General features: G+C 63.7%; 1 protein-coding gene across 4 annotated transcripts; it reads right to left on the bottom strand.

Moving 5' to 3' along the window:
- Positions 1-224: 224 nt before the first annotated feature.
- Positions 225-16,352, bottom strand: EHBP1L1 (EH domain binding protein 1 like 1). 4 transcript variants are annotated; one of them, XM_036030208.1, is made up of 20 exons: positions 15,933-16,352; positions 13,393-13,450; positions 13,106-13,201; positions 12,699-12,752; positions 12,423-12,601; positions 12,197-12,339; positions 11,696-11,731; positions 11,540-11,608; positions 11,292-11,454; positions 9,161-11,126; positions 8,562-8,719; positions 8,424-8,472; positions 7,407-8,054; positions 2,605-2,668; positions 2,429-2,484; positions 2,211-2,334; positions 1,830-1,929; positions 1,033-1,106; positions 835-949; positions 225-719 (listed from the first exon to the last, which is right to left on the bottom strand). In XM_036030208.1, exons 1-20 carry the CDS (start codon positions 16,034-16,036, stop codon positions 620-622), a joined length of 4,356 nt encoding a protein of 1,451 aa, XP_035886101.1. In that variant the 5' UTR covers positions 16,037-16,352; the 3' UTR covers positions 225-619. The 4 variants fall into 4 exon arrangements, with proteins under 4 accessions (XP_035886101.1, XP_035886102.1, XP_035886103.1 ...); XM_036030209.1 differs by lacking the exon at positions 11,696-11,731 and having other exon boundaries at positions 15,933-16,351; XM_036030210.1 differs by lacking the exon at positions 9,161-11,126 and having other exon boundaries at positions 11,414-11,454; positions 15,933-16,345.
- Positions 16,353-16,828: the final 476 nt, after the last annotated feature.

Genomic DNA, 16,828 nt, shown 5'->3' with positions numbered 1-16,828 from the left:
GCTTTTCTCTCTTCTTTCAAAATGGTTTTTCTCTACGGTGATCAACAACCCAAACCCGCATCAACCTTCCGAGGCTGAGGTCCTGCCTCCTCGGGCATCTGGGAACCTCAAGGCCCACGAAGCCCCGTTTAGGGTTGGAGACAACCTTACCTGCCAGAACACCACCCCCTTCTGTCTACTGAAAACCCCAGCAGTCCCGAGAAAGAGCCGGCCCCGTGTCGTCCTGTCCAACTTTATTCCTCACAAGGAACAGCAATAGAAGGAGCGTGGGCGCGGCAGTTCACGCCCATCCTACTCCCCTGGGGCGGGCAGCCCGCACCCTGCCCTCGGGGAGGGGTTCTGCAAGGCGCCCCAGGGACCCCCAATCACACACGTGCGCGCGCGCGCACACACACGGACACACACACACACACACACACGGACAAATAAATAAGGCCCGACGGCGCGGCCGCCCGGCCGCTCCTGCCCCTTTTGGGCCTGAAAGGCCGCCCTACCCCTCCGAGTAAAGGGGCGACGGCGGCCCCTACAGGCCGCGTGCGGTAGCCGAGCGGCTCGGTCGCCCGCAGCGCACGCCGGGAGCAGCGACAGAAAAGCCGAGGACACCGGCGGCGGCGCGGCCTCAGCTCAGCACACAGCGTTCGCGCCGGCTCAGCTGGCGGCTCAGCTTACGACGTCGCTGTTCCAGGCCGCGCTCCAGGCGTTCGTCCTCCTCCAGGGCGCTGCGACGGAAGGGTGCAAGTCAGCGAGCGGCGGGCCAGACCCAGCTCCCCTGGGAGTGCGCTCCCGGACTCCTCCCCCCTCGTCCCCACCGCTCCGGGCCCCCCCCCAACTCACATCCGCTCCCTGTGGTCCAGGTCCCGGACCAGCTCGTCGCGCTGGTTGACCAGCGACACCAGCTCCTCCAGCAGGAGCTGCTCTCGGTGCTTCTGCGCCGCCGTTTTGAGCCAGTCTGAGGGCGGGAGAGGCGGAGGGTCAGGTGGCACCGCCCGCTGCCCCATCCTCGGCCCCAGGCCCTCCGACCCCATCTCCCACCTTCGACGGCCAGCATGGCCCGTAGCTCTCGGCTCAGCAGCTCAAACCTCCGCTCCAAGTCCTGCTCCTCGATGCTGGGGGGGCAGAGATGCCAGCTCAGGGGAAGGGGCATGGGAGGGAGAGCCCAGGGCGCTGACCACTCGCTGGCCCCCCTCCACCTCGCCACCAGTGAGTTCCTGGAGGGCTGGGCTGGGGGCAGAGCTATAACCCGGAATCAGTCGCCTCTTCCGTTCCAACTGCTGGAGGTTCACACTGTCTCTCCCAACCCCCACCCCGTTTTTAAAAATAAAGACAACCCCAGTGGGATTATTTGCATGATCATTACTCATAAAGCAAGCATTTAACTAAACTTATTCTGAAAAGTGATCCAAAATAAACCACCTCCACCACGCAGGACTACAATGGTTTCTGACCCCACACAGGAAACCAGCTGAGATCTCCGGGCTTCAGTTGCCCTAACTGTAATGGAACAGGGTCACACTGGGGCACCCAGCCCAGAGCTATCTGCATATTTTTCTCTCATTAGTAAAACCAGCACCCATTTAAGAAGGTACACACTTCATACAGGAAATTCGATAGGACAAAAATTAAGATTGGCTGAGCAATTCTTCAAAAAGCTCTTCATGGAGAGAAGAAAGCAGTGAGTCCCTCTAACCAAAGCAGCTGAGCGGCTCTGCTCCGAAGGCCCTGGGGGCGCTGGGGCGGGGCCAGGACCAGGACTGGGAGTGAAGGGCGGGGCCAGGGCCACCAGCGAGCGAGGGGCGGGGCCAGGACTACGAGTGAGGGGCCGCACTCACAGCAGCTGCAGCTGGTCCTGCCTCCGGATGAGAGCGTTCTTCTTGTTGACCAGCGTGAACCACTCCTGGATCAGCACCTCCTCCTGCAGCTTGTTGGCACCTGTACCAGGCCCAGACAGTCACCAGGCCTGCCACTGACCCAGGGGGTGGCGGCAGGGACCTGCTCCCTTGTGGCACCCCAGAAGCCAGGGCTCTGCGCCTCCAGCGAACTGCTCCCCTGCTCAGGGCCTTGGCGTGCCCAGCTGTAAACGGGAACGATGAACCCAGAACCCAGTCTTGCCTCCCCCCGACTCCTCCCAAGGTCAGGGAGGGCTGCAGGACTGGGAGGGTCCGGTGGCGGTTGGCGGGGAGCGGGGAGCGGACTCCAGGTGCCCGGCCCACCTGATTCCATGAGGCTCCTCAGCTGCGTCTCCACCTCGGCTGCCCGCCCGTCGATCTGCCTCTGCTCCTGCTCCAGGGCCTGCAGCTCCGCACACACGTACTGACTCGTGTCCTGGAACCGCTGCTGGGGTGAAACATGGGGGAGGGGGCAGGGTTCAGCCCAGGCCCTGCATGGGAAGAGCCCACTCATCCGCTCCTCCCGCCCCAGCCCACCTTACCAGCCCAGCCTCCTCCCCTGGGCTTGGGGGTGGCTCCTCTGATGGGGGACTGCCACCTGCAGAGAGAGACCGGGCTAAGGCACCTCCAACTGACACCTGCCCCCAGGAGGCCCCCAGCGCAGGATCTATGAGCAGCTCGAGCTGAGCTGGGTCACCACCCCTTCAAAGCTACTCACCGGCGGGCTGTGGTGGGGCTGTGGCTGTGGCTGAGGGAGGGCTGGGGGTGGGGATCGGGCCTTCCTGCAGAGGAGGAAAGAGACAGTGAGGGCTTGGAGGGGTGCCCCAACAACCCCGCCTGGGGGCCAGCCAGAGCCTCGCTCGTAGGGGTAAGGGTGCTCAATGTCACACTTGCCCACCCGAGCTCTGTCTCCCGTCCTGCACACACAGCACCCCAGCCCCACTCCCTCTAGGAAGAGTGCCTCCTCCCAGGAAGTCCACGGCCTTCACCGTCTCTGGCCCCGTGGCCCTGGGTCAGTCCAGTGGCACACCCTGAGCCTCACCATCCTTGCTCCTGGGGCCTCACAGGGCCTGGGTGAGAGTCAGGGGTGAACGGCTGCGAGGGGCCGGCTGGGGCCTCTCCTTCCCCCTCTTGCCCCCTCCTCCAGGGAGCTCCCTCAGGCCATCTCTGACTCCCGTCACCTAGCGCCGACATCTTCATCCTGGCCAGGGACACAGCTGGCCCAGCACAGTGACACAGCTGGCCTGATGTGGCTATCCTGAGCCAGTACCTCCACCCCTGACCAAAAGGGGGCGCTCTCCTGTTATCAATTCCTATGCATAGAGCCTTCCCCACTTCACGAATCTCTCAGAACAAGACAGGTTGGCTGAAACTACCAATGTTAGCCTGGAACGGAGGGACGTGCCCTGCCCTGCCCCTGGTGACCCCCCGAGACTGTCAGACCTGGGGGCTCCCCACTGTCAGCTCAGCTGATAGCCAGGCCCCGTCGATGGCTCCTGCTCTGGCCACCTTTCTAGGTCTCAGAGCAGGGACAAGGGACTGATCAACCCACTGTCCACCCCATGCTGCCCCTCTCTGAGAGGTGGCCCCAGGCACCCCTTGCTCAGATGCCATCCCCTCTGGCCTGGGTCACTGGGTGCCTCCTCACCAGCCACTGCCCACGCCCTGCCAGCTGACTCTGCCCCCAAGCCACAACCCAAGGGTCTTCCAAAAACCCCCACCGCACCCACCTCAGCCCTGGCCTTGCTGTCAAGGTCCATTGGCAGCTCTGGCCTCGACTCCCACCACCCTAAACCCCACCCAGACGGCCCTCTCCCACTACAGCCATAGACTTTCGCTTCCCCAAACAGCTTCCCCAGCACGGAGTCTGTCATACACCAACTTGACCTTCACGATCTGGCTCACCTCCAGCTCCTCCCGAGGCCCCTTCAGGCTCCCGCAGGGCTTTCTGCCCCCTCCTCCTCCGTCGCCATCACGCCTCCTAAAGCGCCCCCTGAACCTCAGGCTAGGCAGGTGCGTCCTCCACGGCCTGCTGGGCTGTCCCCATCACAGCTCTGACCCCAGCCCTCGCCCCATGGCGGCTATGGGTCACCCATGTCTGCCCGACCAGTGGCAGCCCCTGCAGACAGGGCAGGGCCCAGAGAATGTATTCAGGGTGCACTGATCAACACAGTAACACATTCTGTCCACAACAAAACATGTAATATTAGCCCTGGCTGGTGTGGCTCAGTGAATTGAGCGCCAGCCTGCAAACCAAAGGGTTGCTGGTTCGATTCTCAGTCAGGGCACATGCCTTGGGTTGCGGACCAGGTCCCCAGTAGGGGGCGTGCAAGCTGCAACCATATATTGATGTTGCTCTCTCCCTTCCCCTGTCTAAGAATAAATAAATAAAATCTTAAAACATGTAATATTAACATTACTAAATAACAGTTGACATCGATGAAGCATTCACGTTGGGCACTGTACATGTATTGGCTCATTTAATTCTCCCAACCACCCTGGGAGGCTGGGTGACCACCGTCTCCCCTTCACAGGCGAGGGGACGGAGTCAGGGATGAGGCTCACACAGGGCCCGGCCCCGGGCCCAGGGCCGTCTAGGCTAAAGATCTGTTCCCCAGCTCCGCCACCCACTCGCTGTTTGCCTCTGGCCTGAACTCAGCCGCCGGGCCTCTCCGTGTCAGACGGGAAGAAGGCCCAGCCCCGTCTGGTGCTGCCGGGCTCCAGGGAGGCGTCTGGGGGACACACTGCTCCCTTTTGAACAAGCGCCCTGAAGTGGTACCTCCGGGCTACTTTGCAAAGAACTTTCACGCCTTTGCCTCTCATCTTCAGGAAAGCAGCACAGAGAGGGTAAGTGGCTTTACCAGGGTCACACAGCCAGTCCACAGTGCTGGGCCCAGAAGAGGACACCATTTAACAGTTCACACTCAGAGCCTGCCTTCACATCTATACCAACTCGCTTTGCCTCTTTGTTCGTCTCCCTGAGCCTCAATGTTCTCATCTGCAAAATGGGATAGTCACCCGTCCCTGGAAGGGGCAGTGGGGTGAGTCAGTGAGGGGCTGTAGGGGCAGTCCAGGCGCAGGGCAAGAGCTCAGCCACAAGGCAGGCAGAGGCAGGACGTCGGAGAAACCTCAACCTCAGCAGCAACTGAGCTTGCTTGCGCCAGCCCTGATGGGAATTCTAACGCTTCCTCCTGTCTGACCCAAATTCCCCTTTTACACCCTTCTGCATGGCCCCTCCTCCAGGAAGCCTTGCAGAATTGCAGCAGAGGGTACTGCCCTCCTCATGGCTTGGCTTCAGCCCCACCCCAGCTTCAAGGTGCCTGACTTCATCCCACTCCAGGATTTTGGGAGTGTCCGAGGGTGGGGCCGGGCCTGACATCCTTCCACCGCTCACGTGGGCCATTGGGGGGTGGGAGTGGCCAAAGAGAAGCCCCCTCCATTCCCACTGGTCGAATAGCTCCTGGGGATGGGACAAGGGCTGGAGGGGGTCCTGGCTTAGAAGAACCAGACGCTGGAACTTGGGCCCAGAAGCCCCCTGTTTAGTATTCAAGAGCCACTGACACTTTAGCAAGGCCATGTCCGGAGGCCAAAGGCCAGCCGGGGTGACTGTGTCCCTCTGATTCCCATCTATCGCAACTCCTATGGGGCCTTTGGGCCCGCCCTGTCTCCCATCCCATCACAGGCTCCGTACTGGGCCTCTGAGCTTGCCCTCAGGGTCCCAGCTTCCCAGGGCTGGCTTCGCCACCACCCGCAGGCCCGACAGGAGACGCCTGGCAGTTCGCTGCAGGAGATCCGAGATTTCCTGCTGCCACATCTGTGCGTGTGCAGATCCTCCCACTCTAGACCCTCCCCTCCTGTTCTTCCCCTGGGAAGCCCACCCGTTCCGTCAGCCTGGCCCGAGTGGCCGCTTCTTCCAGAAAGCATTTCCCAGTGCATTCCCCGCTGTCCTTAGCCCAGGAGCCAGCCCCGGGCAGCGGAAGCCTCGGAGCAGCCTAACAGCTGCTCCTGCTGCTGTCGCAGGAAGGACTCTGTGAGTGGGCGGACCCCTCCCCCACCCCGGAGAGCCCATGGCCTGCACTTCGATGGCTCCGAGTCCTTGCGCAAACCCCTGCCCTCTCTGGGACAGTCTCCCCTTTAAAAGCTGCGGTGACCACGTGACACCCTGGCAGCCCTCGGTCTGAGGCCTGCGGGGGAGGGGAGGACAGAACGGCCAGCTGGGCCTCGGATCCCGACCTCCCATTGCCACAGAAAAGGGGAAGCTGGTCTCCCGCATCTGGAGTTTCAGGCCCAAGTCAGAGATTCTCGGGGTTGGGAGGCCCTGACCAGCCCCCCTGAGTATGGAAACCTTGCCCCCAGCTTCCAGGGGGGCCACAGCTGCTGGCTGACCCCTGGCCACCTGCAGGGGGAGAAAAACCCCAGCCTAGTTTACAGTCCTTACAGAGTGCTGTGCTGAGCCCTGACAAGCAGAGGCCTTCCAGGAATCTCCTACTAAAGCCCGTGACCGCACAAACTGGGGCCAGGACTTCAAAACTACCATACCAGCCCTGGCTGGCATAGCTCAGTGGATTGAGCGCGGGCTGCGAACCAAAGTGTCGCGGGTTCAATTCCCAGTCAGGGCACATGCCTGGGTTGCAGGCCACGGCCCCCAGCAACCGCATATTGATGTTTCTCTCTCTCTCTCTCTCTCTCCCTCCTTTCCCTCTCTAAAAATAAATAAATAAAATCTTAAAAAACAAAACAAAAAAACCCACCATACCGACAGGGAACCAATTAGCATGGCAGTGGCGAATGCAGCCCAGCACTGATCTGGAAAACCGGCCCGTGCGAGGCGGCACACAGGAGCCAGGCGTGCAGACCGGCTTTCCCTGGGGAACCAGGCCTGCATTGTACCGAGGCTGCTGTGAGGCTCGCTCTTGCTGAAACCCCCTCCCCCGGAGCTAAGACAGCCGCTGTTTCATGGGTATCTCTGAAGCAGCTCCCTCAGGTCCCTGCTAAGATGTCCCAAGGACGGAATGTAACCAAATCCGTGGTTTTTATCATCCTCTTGCATCTGCAACTTTTTCTCCTTTTTTGTTATCTGTAAGAAGTAATCACTTCACTAAATCTAGAAATATTGAGGGCCTTCTTTGATGTGATGGGACTGGAAAGCAAGAAAAGCCTGTCCAGGTAAGGGTCGGGGCACTCTCCTATGGAGGGAGTGGCCGCGCTGTCCCTTTCCCTCCACAGGACTCGGCAGTCCGTGTGAATCTGTGTAGCGCACCCACCACACGCGGACTGCGGAGGGCCGGAGTCTGCGTCACACACCCAAGGCTGGCAGCGATGGCCAGGACCCAGCTCCCGCAGCCGCTCCGGGCCTGGTGGGCCTTGCCTGGCTCTTCCCCAGGCACCACGGGCCTTCTGATCAGAAATCGCCTCCCCGAGCCCAGCCGAGTCCAGGCATCACGCCAGCTCTGCCCTGGGCGGCCCTCGGGACCCACCCCTGTGCTCCCTAGGACCCCTACACCACGGGGAGGCACTCACCGCAGCCCCGGCTCCGGCAACTGCCCCCGGATCGGGGTCCTCTGTGGAGAAGGAGTTGCTGTTCCGCAGCCTGGAGCGCCTCTTCTTCAGCAGGTCGGCGTCGCGCACGTGGGAGAAGGAGCCGTGTGCGCGGGGCGGGGGCACCGGCCCCGCCTCCCCGTTCACTGACGGCCGCCGCAGCCGCACGCCGGCCCCTGCGCCCGGCGCCGCAGCCCCATTCACCAGCCCCTCCGCGGGCGGCACGGATGCTCCGGCTCCAGAGCCGTCGGCCGGGGTCTCCGCAGAGCGCGCCTCCTGGGCGGCCTCGGCTGCGAGGTCCTGAGAGGCCCCCCCGGGAGCTGCCCCATCCACGCATCTCGCGGCCTCCTTGGTCTCCTCTGGCGCCTCCGCCCGGTGCTCGCGCAGCCGCTGCGCCAGGCCGCTCGTGTCCAGGTCTGTGGGAGGGCTGGACGGGGCGCTGGCCACGCGGTACATGCCGGCGCCGCCGCCGCCCTCCAGCTGCACCAGCTGCAGCTCCTGCCCGGTGCAGAAGGCACGGATCTGGCACAGGTAGGTCATGACGATGAGTTTGTCCGGCACGGACAGCAGCACCATGTCTGCGGGCTCCAACAGCCGAGACACGCCCAGGGCCGCGAAGCCGTCGAAGGCCTAGGAACCGTGGGCTTGGGGTCAGCAGTGTTACCCAGCAACAGTGTGGACCCACCCTGGACTGATGAGGGTCCCCGAGGCCTGCAGGCCAGGGTTGGCCTAGCAGCGCCCTCACCCTCCTATTGGAGGAAATGTGGGGCTGCACGTTACTCAGCAAAAGGATGGCTTTTGGTGGAAATAAGCTTAAAAAAAAAAAAACACCTAAACTAACAAAAATGAACAATTAAAGACCAAAAGCATAAAAGGAGGCAGAACTTCCACAAGCCACAGCTGGGGCCCACCAGCCTGGGCTCCTTGCCAACAGACGGACAGATGGAGGGACACCCCCCCCCCCCACCCGCTCTCCGGGCACGGCTCCTCCCCTCTCACCTGCTTGTTGTTCTGTTTGATGTTGAGGGGGTTCAGGGAGGCGTAGTCTCTGCAGAGAGAGCTCCGGTCAGAGGCTGGGCTCACCGCGCCCTCCCGGCAGGCCCCCCAGCTCACCCCTACCCCCCTCACGCCGCTCACATCTTGTCTGGGTAGAATCGGTGCAGGATGGCACAGAAGGCCAAACCGTTGCGCCAAGACGTCGTGAAGTTGGTGACTCGGACGCCGCGGTAGCCAGCGGTGACCTCCTGGCACCACTCCAGTAGGGACTGGCTGGAGCTGACCAGGGTGGGCAGCGCCTGGGGACATGGGGATGCCGTGAGGAACGTGAACCTGGGCCCTCAGCCCCTTGGGCATAAAACCACCCTAGCTCTGGGTTCACGGGAGTCAGCAGGGGCCAGAGCCTTGGAGCCAGGCAGAAGGGTTTTCAGCTCCTGGGTCATCTGCCAAAGGCGACTGAGAGGTCAGCGACCCCCAGGCAAGGTCAGAGGGCATCAGCAGCCATGCCCGAGGTCAGCCCAGAAAATCAGCGGAGGGGTACCCCACTCCATGCAGCCCAGGGAAGACAGGGTGGGGGAGCCAGGACATCCTGAGGGGAAGGGGTGAGGGGGCTCCTCGAAGCCGAGCCCCTGTCCCACCCCACCCCGGTCGACCAGGTGGGTCCATGCAGAGCCGCCGTTAGCTCAGCCCCAGGTTAGTGGGAAGCAGAAGACTGGGCCCTCGGCGGCCCCCATCCCTACCTGGCTGCCCGGCAGCCTCCTGTCCTCTTCAGGCTCCTCTGGGGGAGAGGCCCCTGAGGGCCCGGGCACCCCAGCCCCTGCCCCACTGGCCGCCTGCGCCTCAGTCAGGCGGGTCTCTGCTTCTTCCCCCTTCTCTGTTCCCAAGACCCCGGCTTCTGCTTCCTGGGCCTCAAAAACACCAGATTGGTTCTCTGGAAGACCTAAGCCCTCCATCGCTGCCTCACGGGCCCCCCAAACCCCAGACTTGGCCTCAGCTTCCACCTCCTGGACCCTCAAAACGGAAGTGTCTGCCTCTGCCCCCTGGGACCCTAAAACTCCACGCTCAGGAACTGGCGCCTCGAATGCCTCCTTTGCGAGGCTGAGCCCAGTCTCTGCCTCCGGGGACCCCGAGATCTTAGCCTTCTCAGCCTCCAAAATTGCAGTTCCTGTCTGTTGAGTCCCCAGTCGCTCAGCCTCTGCCATCTCAGCCTCCAGCCCCGAGACCCCTGAATGGTCCCCCCCTGTCTCCTGGGCCCCTGCTGTCACAGTCTGCATCCCTGGGACCCCTGGACCCTCCGCTGTTCTCTCCTGCATCTCCGATATCTCTGCCTCTGCTGTCTCAGACTCGAACCCTGGAACCTCGGAACCCCCTAACTCTGCTTCCCGAGTCCCCGGTATCTCAGACTTTATTGCTAAGACCCCGGAACTCCCCACTTCTGTCTCTTGGGTCCCCAATATCTTAGGCTCTGCCCTCCCAGCTTCTATTGCTGGCACCCCCAAACCTTCCACCTCTGTCTCCTGGGCTCCCAATATGACAGGTTCTGCTACCTCAGCTTCTATCCTCAGTGCCCCCGGAGACCCCTTTATCTCCGGGGTCCCCAATGTCGCAGCCTCTGCCACCCTAGACTCTGTCTCCAGAACTCCTGAAGCCCCAGCCTCCAACTTCTGGGTCTCTGGTTTCTCAGGCTCTGCCACCCCAGCAGTTTCTGCTTCCAGGAGCCCCGACCTCGCTGCCTCTGCCTCGTGAGCCTCAACTATTTCAGCTTCTCCTGTTCCAGTCTCTCTCTTTGGGAACGCTGATCCCTCTGTTTCTGTCTCCTGGGTCCCCCAGACTTCTGACTCTGCCACTCCCGTCTCTGTTCCCAGGACCCTCAAGTCCCCAGTTCTTGCCTCCTGGAGCCCCAGATCCCTAGACATCACCCCCTGGTCTGCTGTGGGTGCAGCTTTCTGGTACCTGCTCACCTGGGGCCCGGCGCTTGCTACTCCAACAGAGGGGCCCTGCTCCAGGCCTGTCCCTCTGCCACCAGAGGCCCCACCTCTCACCTCTGCACCCTCTCTCTCCTGGCCTGCCGCAGCCCTGGCCCCCTGGGAGTTGCTGAAATGCCCACAACGCCCTGCAGGCTCTGCTGGGGGTGAGCTCTGCATAGCAGGAGCCTCATTCCCGGGCCTGACCCCTGTGCTCTCCTGAGAGCCCCCCAGAGGGGCCTCAGGAGCTCCCTGGAATCCTGCCTCAGATGTCACCCCTGGAGCCTCTGGTCCCGCAGTGTCCACAGGTCTCACCTTTGACCTCTGCTCAGCATCCACTCGAGCAACTTCCGAACTTTGTTCAGCCTCCCCAGCTCTGACCTCTGACCTCTGAGGGGTCACTCCTCTGACTCCTGACACCTGCTCAGTGTCCACCCCATTGGCCTCTGTCCTGTTCCCAATGGCGCCTTCCTCAACCTCGGCTTTCTGTCCCCCCAAAGCGTCTCTGCAGCCTCTGTTCTCAATGCCTGGGCTTGGCCTGGCCCCCTGGGCCTCTGCTCCTTCCTGAGGGCTTGCCTGAGCCTGGGCCTCCCCAGCAGAACCCGCTCCTGCTTGGGGAGCCCCTGAGGCTTTGGGGGCCTCCTCCTTCCCTGGGGGCACTGAGGGCCAGGGGGCATCAGAGCCTTTCCGGAGCCGAGGGGCCGGGACGGGGGCCACATCCTGGCCTGGGTGTTCTGAGGACCTGAGGAGAGAGCAGCAGGAGGTGTTGGGGAGCCATTTGTCCCCCCACTTTCAGCCCAACCCCCACCCTTCCGGTGCTGGGGCGCTGGAAAGGCAGGCTGGGAGGGGGTCTGCAGCTTCCCAGCGTGGGCAGGGCAGGGGGCATGGGGCTGGTCCCAAAGCTCACCTTGTCTCCAGCGGGGTTCCAGGGGGCCTTGGGGCTTCAGGCCCCACCTGGCCCCCAGCTACAGTAGCGGGTGCCGACCCCTGGCCCCGGGAGGCCCTGACTGGGGGCGCAGGGCCACTCACAGGGGCTGGTCTGGCATCCTCAGCACTGGCAGGGCTGGCAGCTGGGGAAGGAGGAGGGGTAGGCGCTGAGGCTCGGGCCCTGCAACTGGACAGCCAGCCCCCACCCAACCCCAGCCCGGGCCTCACCTGCCTGCTGGGGCCGACTAACTCGGCCCTCATCCTCCTCACGAAGTGTCTTCAGCTCCCGAGAGGGATCTGCAGAAGGGTTTGGGGGGACAGGTGAGCCCAGGACAGAGCCCTGCGGGTCTGACCCCCTCCCTCCACCTAGAGCACTGGGCCTACCTGGGAACAGCCCCGGCCTCAGGGCACCGCCCCGGCCTGCGACAAGAGACAGGCCCACGAATGCAGAGAAGAGAGGAGAAGAGACCAGAAGGAGAGACAGAACAAAAGCCTTAAGGAGCTGAGGGGTGGGATGAGGAAACTAGTGACTGGGCGGAGTGGGGGCGGCGGAGGTGGTGGGACTGCACCGCGGCCCCTCTGTGCACTTTTGGTGCCGCCATCTGGGGCAGACACTGAGCTGGGCAGGCCCCCACTCAGGGGAGAGGAGAGGGCCACGAGGGGCCCGGGAATGCATCCTGTGGGGCTTGGCTGCGGCCCCGGGCTGGCGCGGGACCAGGGGCCGGATCCGCGCGGCTAGGGCTGCAGGGGAGGCTGGGCAACGGAGAGCTCCCATCGCTGGGCATGCGCAAGCTGGCCCCGCCCCCGACGCAGCAAGTGGCCTCTACAGCGCCGCCCCCCCCCCGGGTTTTGGGGGTCTCAGTCCACCGCAGGCTGTGAGCCCACCTGGCTGGGGGGCACGGGCCCGTGCCTCGGGGGCCCCCGGAACGCTAGCCTCCTCCTCGTCGCTCTCAGCAAAGTCGTCCAGGTTGCCCACGTCAACGGGCTTCACGCTCATGAGGCTCGCGAGGCTCTGCATGTCGTCGTCCCTGGGGGGGCCGGACGGCCGGGTGAGGGCTGGGGTCAAAGGTTGCAGACCAGGGCCCGGGAGGGTGGGCAGGCAGGCACTCACGTGGCACGGCCCTCGCGCACCAGCACCCCCGAGAGGGTGAGGCTCAGCTCCGCGTGCACCACCTTCACCGACTTGGCCTTCATCCGCAGCCGCAGCGGAACCTGGACAGGCACGGGCCCCGCGTGGCGGGCCAGGTCCACCTCGGCCGAGGCCAGCACCTTCCGCTGCCCTTTGGACTCCTGTGTGTGCGGGGAGAGGGAGAGGCCGGGAGAATGAGCGCCAGTGCTGCCCCCGAGTCTCCGGGACCCCGGACCCCAGACTGCCCCAACCACTCACATTCTCAATAACAAATGTCCACTCTTTGGCTTCATACTGGTCCACGTGGGGGTCCTGGGAACAGGGGGCACTGGTGAGTACGGGGGCTGCTGGGGCAGGGGCAGTGCGGGGACAGGAGGAGCTTGGTTGGGGCCTTCGCACACGCCGGTCCCTCCTGCCTGGGACCCTCCCTAGCTTCTCCGGTCCCAGCTGTCTCTCCCACTGCACGTGGCTGGCAAATGCGACCTCTGAGGAGACCTCTGGGCCACTCACTCGGAGGTGGCCCCTGGTGTCCCGTTCGGAGGGGATGCTCCGTTCACCCCTCTGTGCTTTCCTAGCTGGACTGACAGCCCACCGGGGACCGCTGTGGTTCCCTGGGGCTGTAATTGCCAGCCCGCTCCCCTCTGGGGGCGGGGCTAGAGACTCACCCTGTACAGGGTCACGGAGATGTCCACGTTCTCAGGTACCATCCACACCACGGTGCCCCGGTACGGGTTCTGGATGCCCGGCTGCCAGCTGTGGGCCTGCAAGGAGCCGTCTGAATACCTCCAATCCTAACTCTCCCCTCCCCCTCCGCCCCTGTCTCCAACCTTGACCGCATCTTTCTCTCCATCCTGTGGATTCTGATCTGAACCTGACTCTGTGACCCTACTAGCCCTCCCCTGCTTTACCCGGCCCCCCTCCCCGGCCCTGCCCTAGTTCACATCTCCCCCACCTTGGAGCAGATGCGTCGGTTCCGCCGGGTCCACACCACCGTCAACTTATCCGGTTGCCTGGGTTGGGGGTGTGGGGGGAGAGGGGACTGCTCAGTCAGGCTGCCCAGCCTCTCCATCTCCAATGTCTCCCCTCTGCCCCCAACCCCCTCCCCCAGGAGAGGGAACGGACAACCCCTTATCTGGAGCCACGGGGAGCAGGGCGGGGCTGCGGAGGCAGGGTGCGGCCCGGAACAGAAGGGCAAAGGCCCGGTGTGGGTTGGCGGGGGTTATGAAGACAGGGAGAAAGAGATGTACCGAGAGACGAGCACGCAGAGACAGAGAGACACAGAGAAAGACAGCAAGGGCCCTGCGAGAGCCACAGCGCGGGGCAGAAGGCGTGCATTCGGTCACAGCTGTCTGCGGACTGCATGCCACATGCCCAGTCTCGTGTGGGGGCAGGGCAGGGCAGAGCCAGGCAGAGGCGAGACCCTTCCGGGGCTGAGAGCAGCAGCAGGGGCAGGGAAAGAGGCCCGCATCAGGGAGGGATGGGCTGCGTGAGGGTCTGGAGGGGTCTCCAGATAGGAGGAACGGTAAGTGCGAGGTCCCAGGTTGGTGGGAGTCCTGGGGTCAGAGTGGGGGGCAGAGGGTGGGAGGCGGCCAGAGAGGCAGATACCCTCCCAGGGTCTTCCAAGCCCAGTCCTTTGCTGGGCCCAGGGGCCCAGAGAGCCAGCCACGCTCCCACCTCTCAAACCCGGAGCCCTGGACTAGCTTTGCAGGCACACTGGCTCCCGACAGGGGCATCAAGGAAGACGCCCAGGTTGTATCTAAGCTGCACAGCGTGTGCTGGGGCAGTCAGAAGAGAGGTGGAGCTGTGAGGGGACAGACAGAGGGAGGAGGGTCGCCTGTGCAGGGCCCAGTCCCAGACACAGCTGACACGTGGCTAGGCCTCGGAGGGAGAGGGTCTCTTTGGCTCATAATGTCCTACTGCTGCCGCCCAGGGGGGTGGGTATGGCTGAGGGCAGCCCAAGAGTCCTCCTTGCCTGTACCCGGTCCCACACCAGGACTCTTGGGTTAACCCACTTCCCTGCCCCTCTGGGGTCTGAGCCGAGATAAATGGCTTTCTGTCAACTCCTGAGGATGCTGAGCCCTGGAGAGACTGGGGGCCAGGCAAGGTCACATGGCTGACCCTCAGGGCCTCTGGCCTGGAGCCAGGCTCCTGCCCCAGCCCCAAACTGCAGGCAATGGCTGAGCAAGGGTATCCGTGGGGCCTTCCCAGAAAGGGGAAGTGGCAAGGGGTGCCTGGGGGGGCGGAGCCTGGCCAAGCAGCCTGACTCAGGCTGGGCACGCCCTCCTGGGAAGCTGTGACCTAGGCAGGGGCAGCTTCTTAACCTGTGCTCCAGGCTCAGAAGCCCAGGAAGCCCTGACTGTCTCCTGTGACTCACACGCGTTGACAATGCCCACACCCTTGGCCTGTTCTCCAGGACCATGCCCGGCATCCACCGACCCTACCCGGGGTGCTGGGATAGAAGGTAGAAGCCAGAGGCCAGAGTTCAAGTATCAGACCTGTGCTGTGTTACCCCAGCCAACTCTTGCACTCTCTGGGCCTCACCTAAAGGACTGACCGGCCCTCCGGCTGTCCGAGTCAAGACCAGGAATCCGGCAGCTACCCAAGGGACCCCAGCCTCCTTTCACTCCCCTCCCATTGGACCCAAGGTCCCTTCCTGCCCCAGCAGCAGCCCTTTCTCTTGGGAGCCTAAATTTATCCCCGCCTGGCGGATAAGATCCCCACAGCTGTGCCCTAATCCAGCCAAGGGAAGCTGACACCAGTGAGCACATATATTTAGGGTGTGACGCAGGGGCCTAGGCAGCTGCGGTGGGGACACGAGAATGAGATGCCCCTGGGCCCTGTGGCAGTCCGGGCCAGGTCCTGCACCCCCCACCCCACCTTGCCCTCTCCGGTCCGCTCTTCCCAGACCCACAACCTCCTAGGCCCTCGGGCCCCTTTAAGACACTCCTGCCTCCCTCCTCATCCCTCCCAGTGCTCAGTTTCCCCTTTTAAGGACATCGTGGAGATGGATCCAGTCTCCCGGAGCCCAGTCTGGCTGAAGGAGGTGGGTGTCCTCTGGCTCAACAAGTGGGCAGGGGAGGGGGGGCCGCAGCATCCTTGTTCTGGGCTGGGCTGAGGTCCACGAAGGTTTCTGCCCCAGCCTGGCTGCCAGCACACCTCAGAACTTTCTCCCTTTCCCCACGCCACCCTGAATCATCCCTCTGGCCGAAAACATGAGGCCTTCCTTCCCCTCAGCCCCGCGCACAGCCGAGGGAAGTGTGGGCAGACAGAGTTTCAGGCCCGGAAGTCCTGACCCCACTCCCCCAAAGCTTCCACAACCCCCAATTCTAGGGGGGCTCACAAGTTGCGAGGTCTCCGTGCCTGGGACATGAGGGCCCAAGCTGGGATAGGGGCCACTTTAGCCATTGGGCTGGGGATAGGTTTCTCTCAGGCTCCAAAGGCCTGATGAGGTCTCAGCCAGTCTGGGGGTCCCCGGGGCCTCCTTCCACTCACCATTTCTTGGTGCACTCCACCACCAGCTCGTGGTAACAGGCCACGAACTGGAACTTGGCGGCCCGCTTGCCTACGCGCTGCAGGCGCTTCCACACCGTGGTCATGGCCCCTGCCGTCCCGCAGCCCTAGCGCTCTTCAGACCCGGGGCTCCCGCTGGCCCGCGACTGCTGGCCCCGCCCAGGTCCCCATGGCCTCCCAGGCTCCCGGCCGCGCTGCCCGCCCCGTCTGTGCGATGGTGTCCGAGGCTCGGACGCGGAGCTGCTGTCCCCGCCGCTGCCTCTGGGGCCTGCCGGGTGGTCTGGCGGAGTCGTCGGGGTCGTCCGGGGCGCGTCGGGTCGCCGTGGCACTGAACACGGAGCGCGCCGTTTCCTGGAGCCGCACCCCCGTCGGAAGGCGGGCGGGGCTCTCGCGGGCACGGGGGCGGGGCAGCCAGGCTTCCGGGGCCTTTGCGACCGACCGAGAGGTTGCAGGGGGAGGGGGGGGCGGGACGCCAGAACCGCAGCGCCCGCTCGTTGCACGGCCTGTGCCGGGGAGAGGGCCACCAGCAGCTTGGTGCCGCCCTCGCTAGCGCGGCTGGGGCCGCCTCCCTTCCTGCCCTCAGCCCTGTGGGGTACGTCCTGGTGGCCCCGTTTTACAAACTGGGAAACAGAGACCCGGGAAAGGGAAGAGACTTGCTCAGGGTCACAGTGCGAGTCTGAGCCAGAGCGCCGTCCTCAACACTGGGCTGGCAGACTCCCGCTTGCCCCCCGCCCCCACTTCTTACCCAAAGCAGGAGGGAACAGAGTCCAGCGCTAACCTGGGTGACTCTGCCTGTGGACAGCACCCCGTGTTCCGTCTCAGGACCCGACTCCCCAGCTTCGAGTGGGAACACACTCCCAACATCTCACAAGCAGCTG

The sequence above is a fragment of the Phyllostomus discolor genome, chromosome 6, assembly GCF_004126475.2.
Source record: "Phyllostomus discolor isolate MPI-MPIP mPhyDis1 chromosome 6, mPhyDis1.pri.v3, whole genome shotgun sequence".
NCBI lineage: Eukaryota > Metazoa > Chordata > Mammalia > Chiroptera > Phyllostomidae > Phyllostomus > Phyllostomus discolor.
This window is presented reverse-complemented; position numbering and strand designations above follow the sequence as displayed.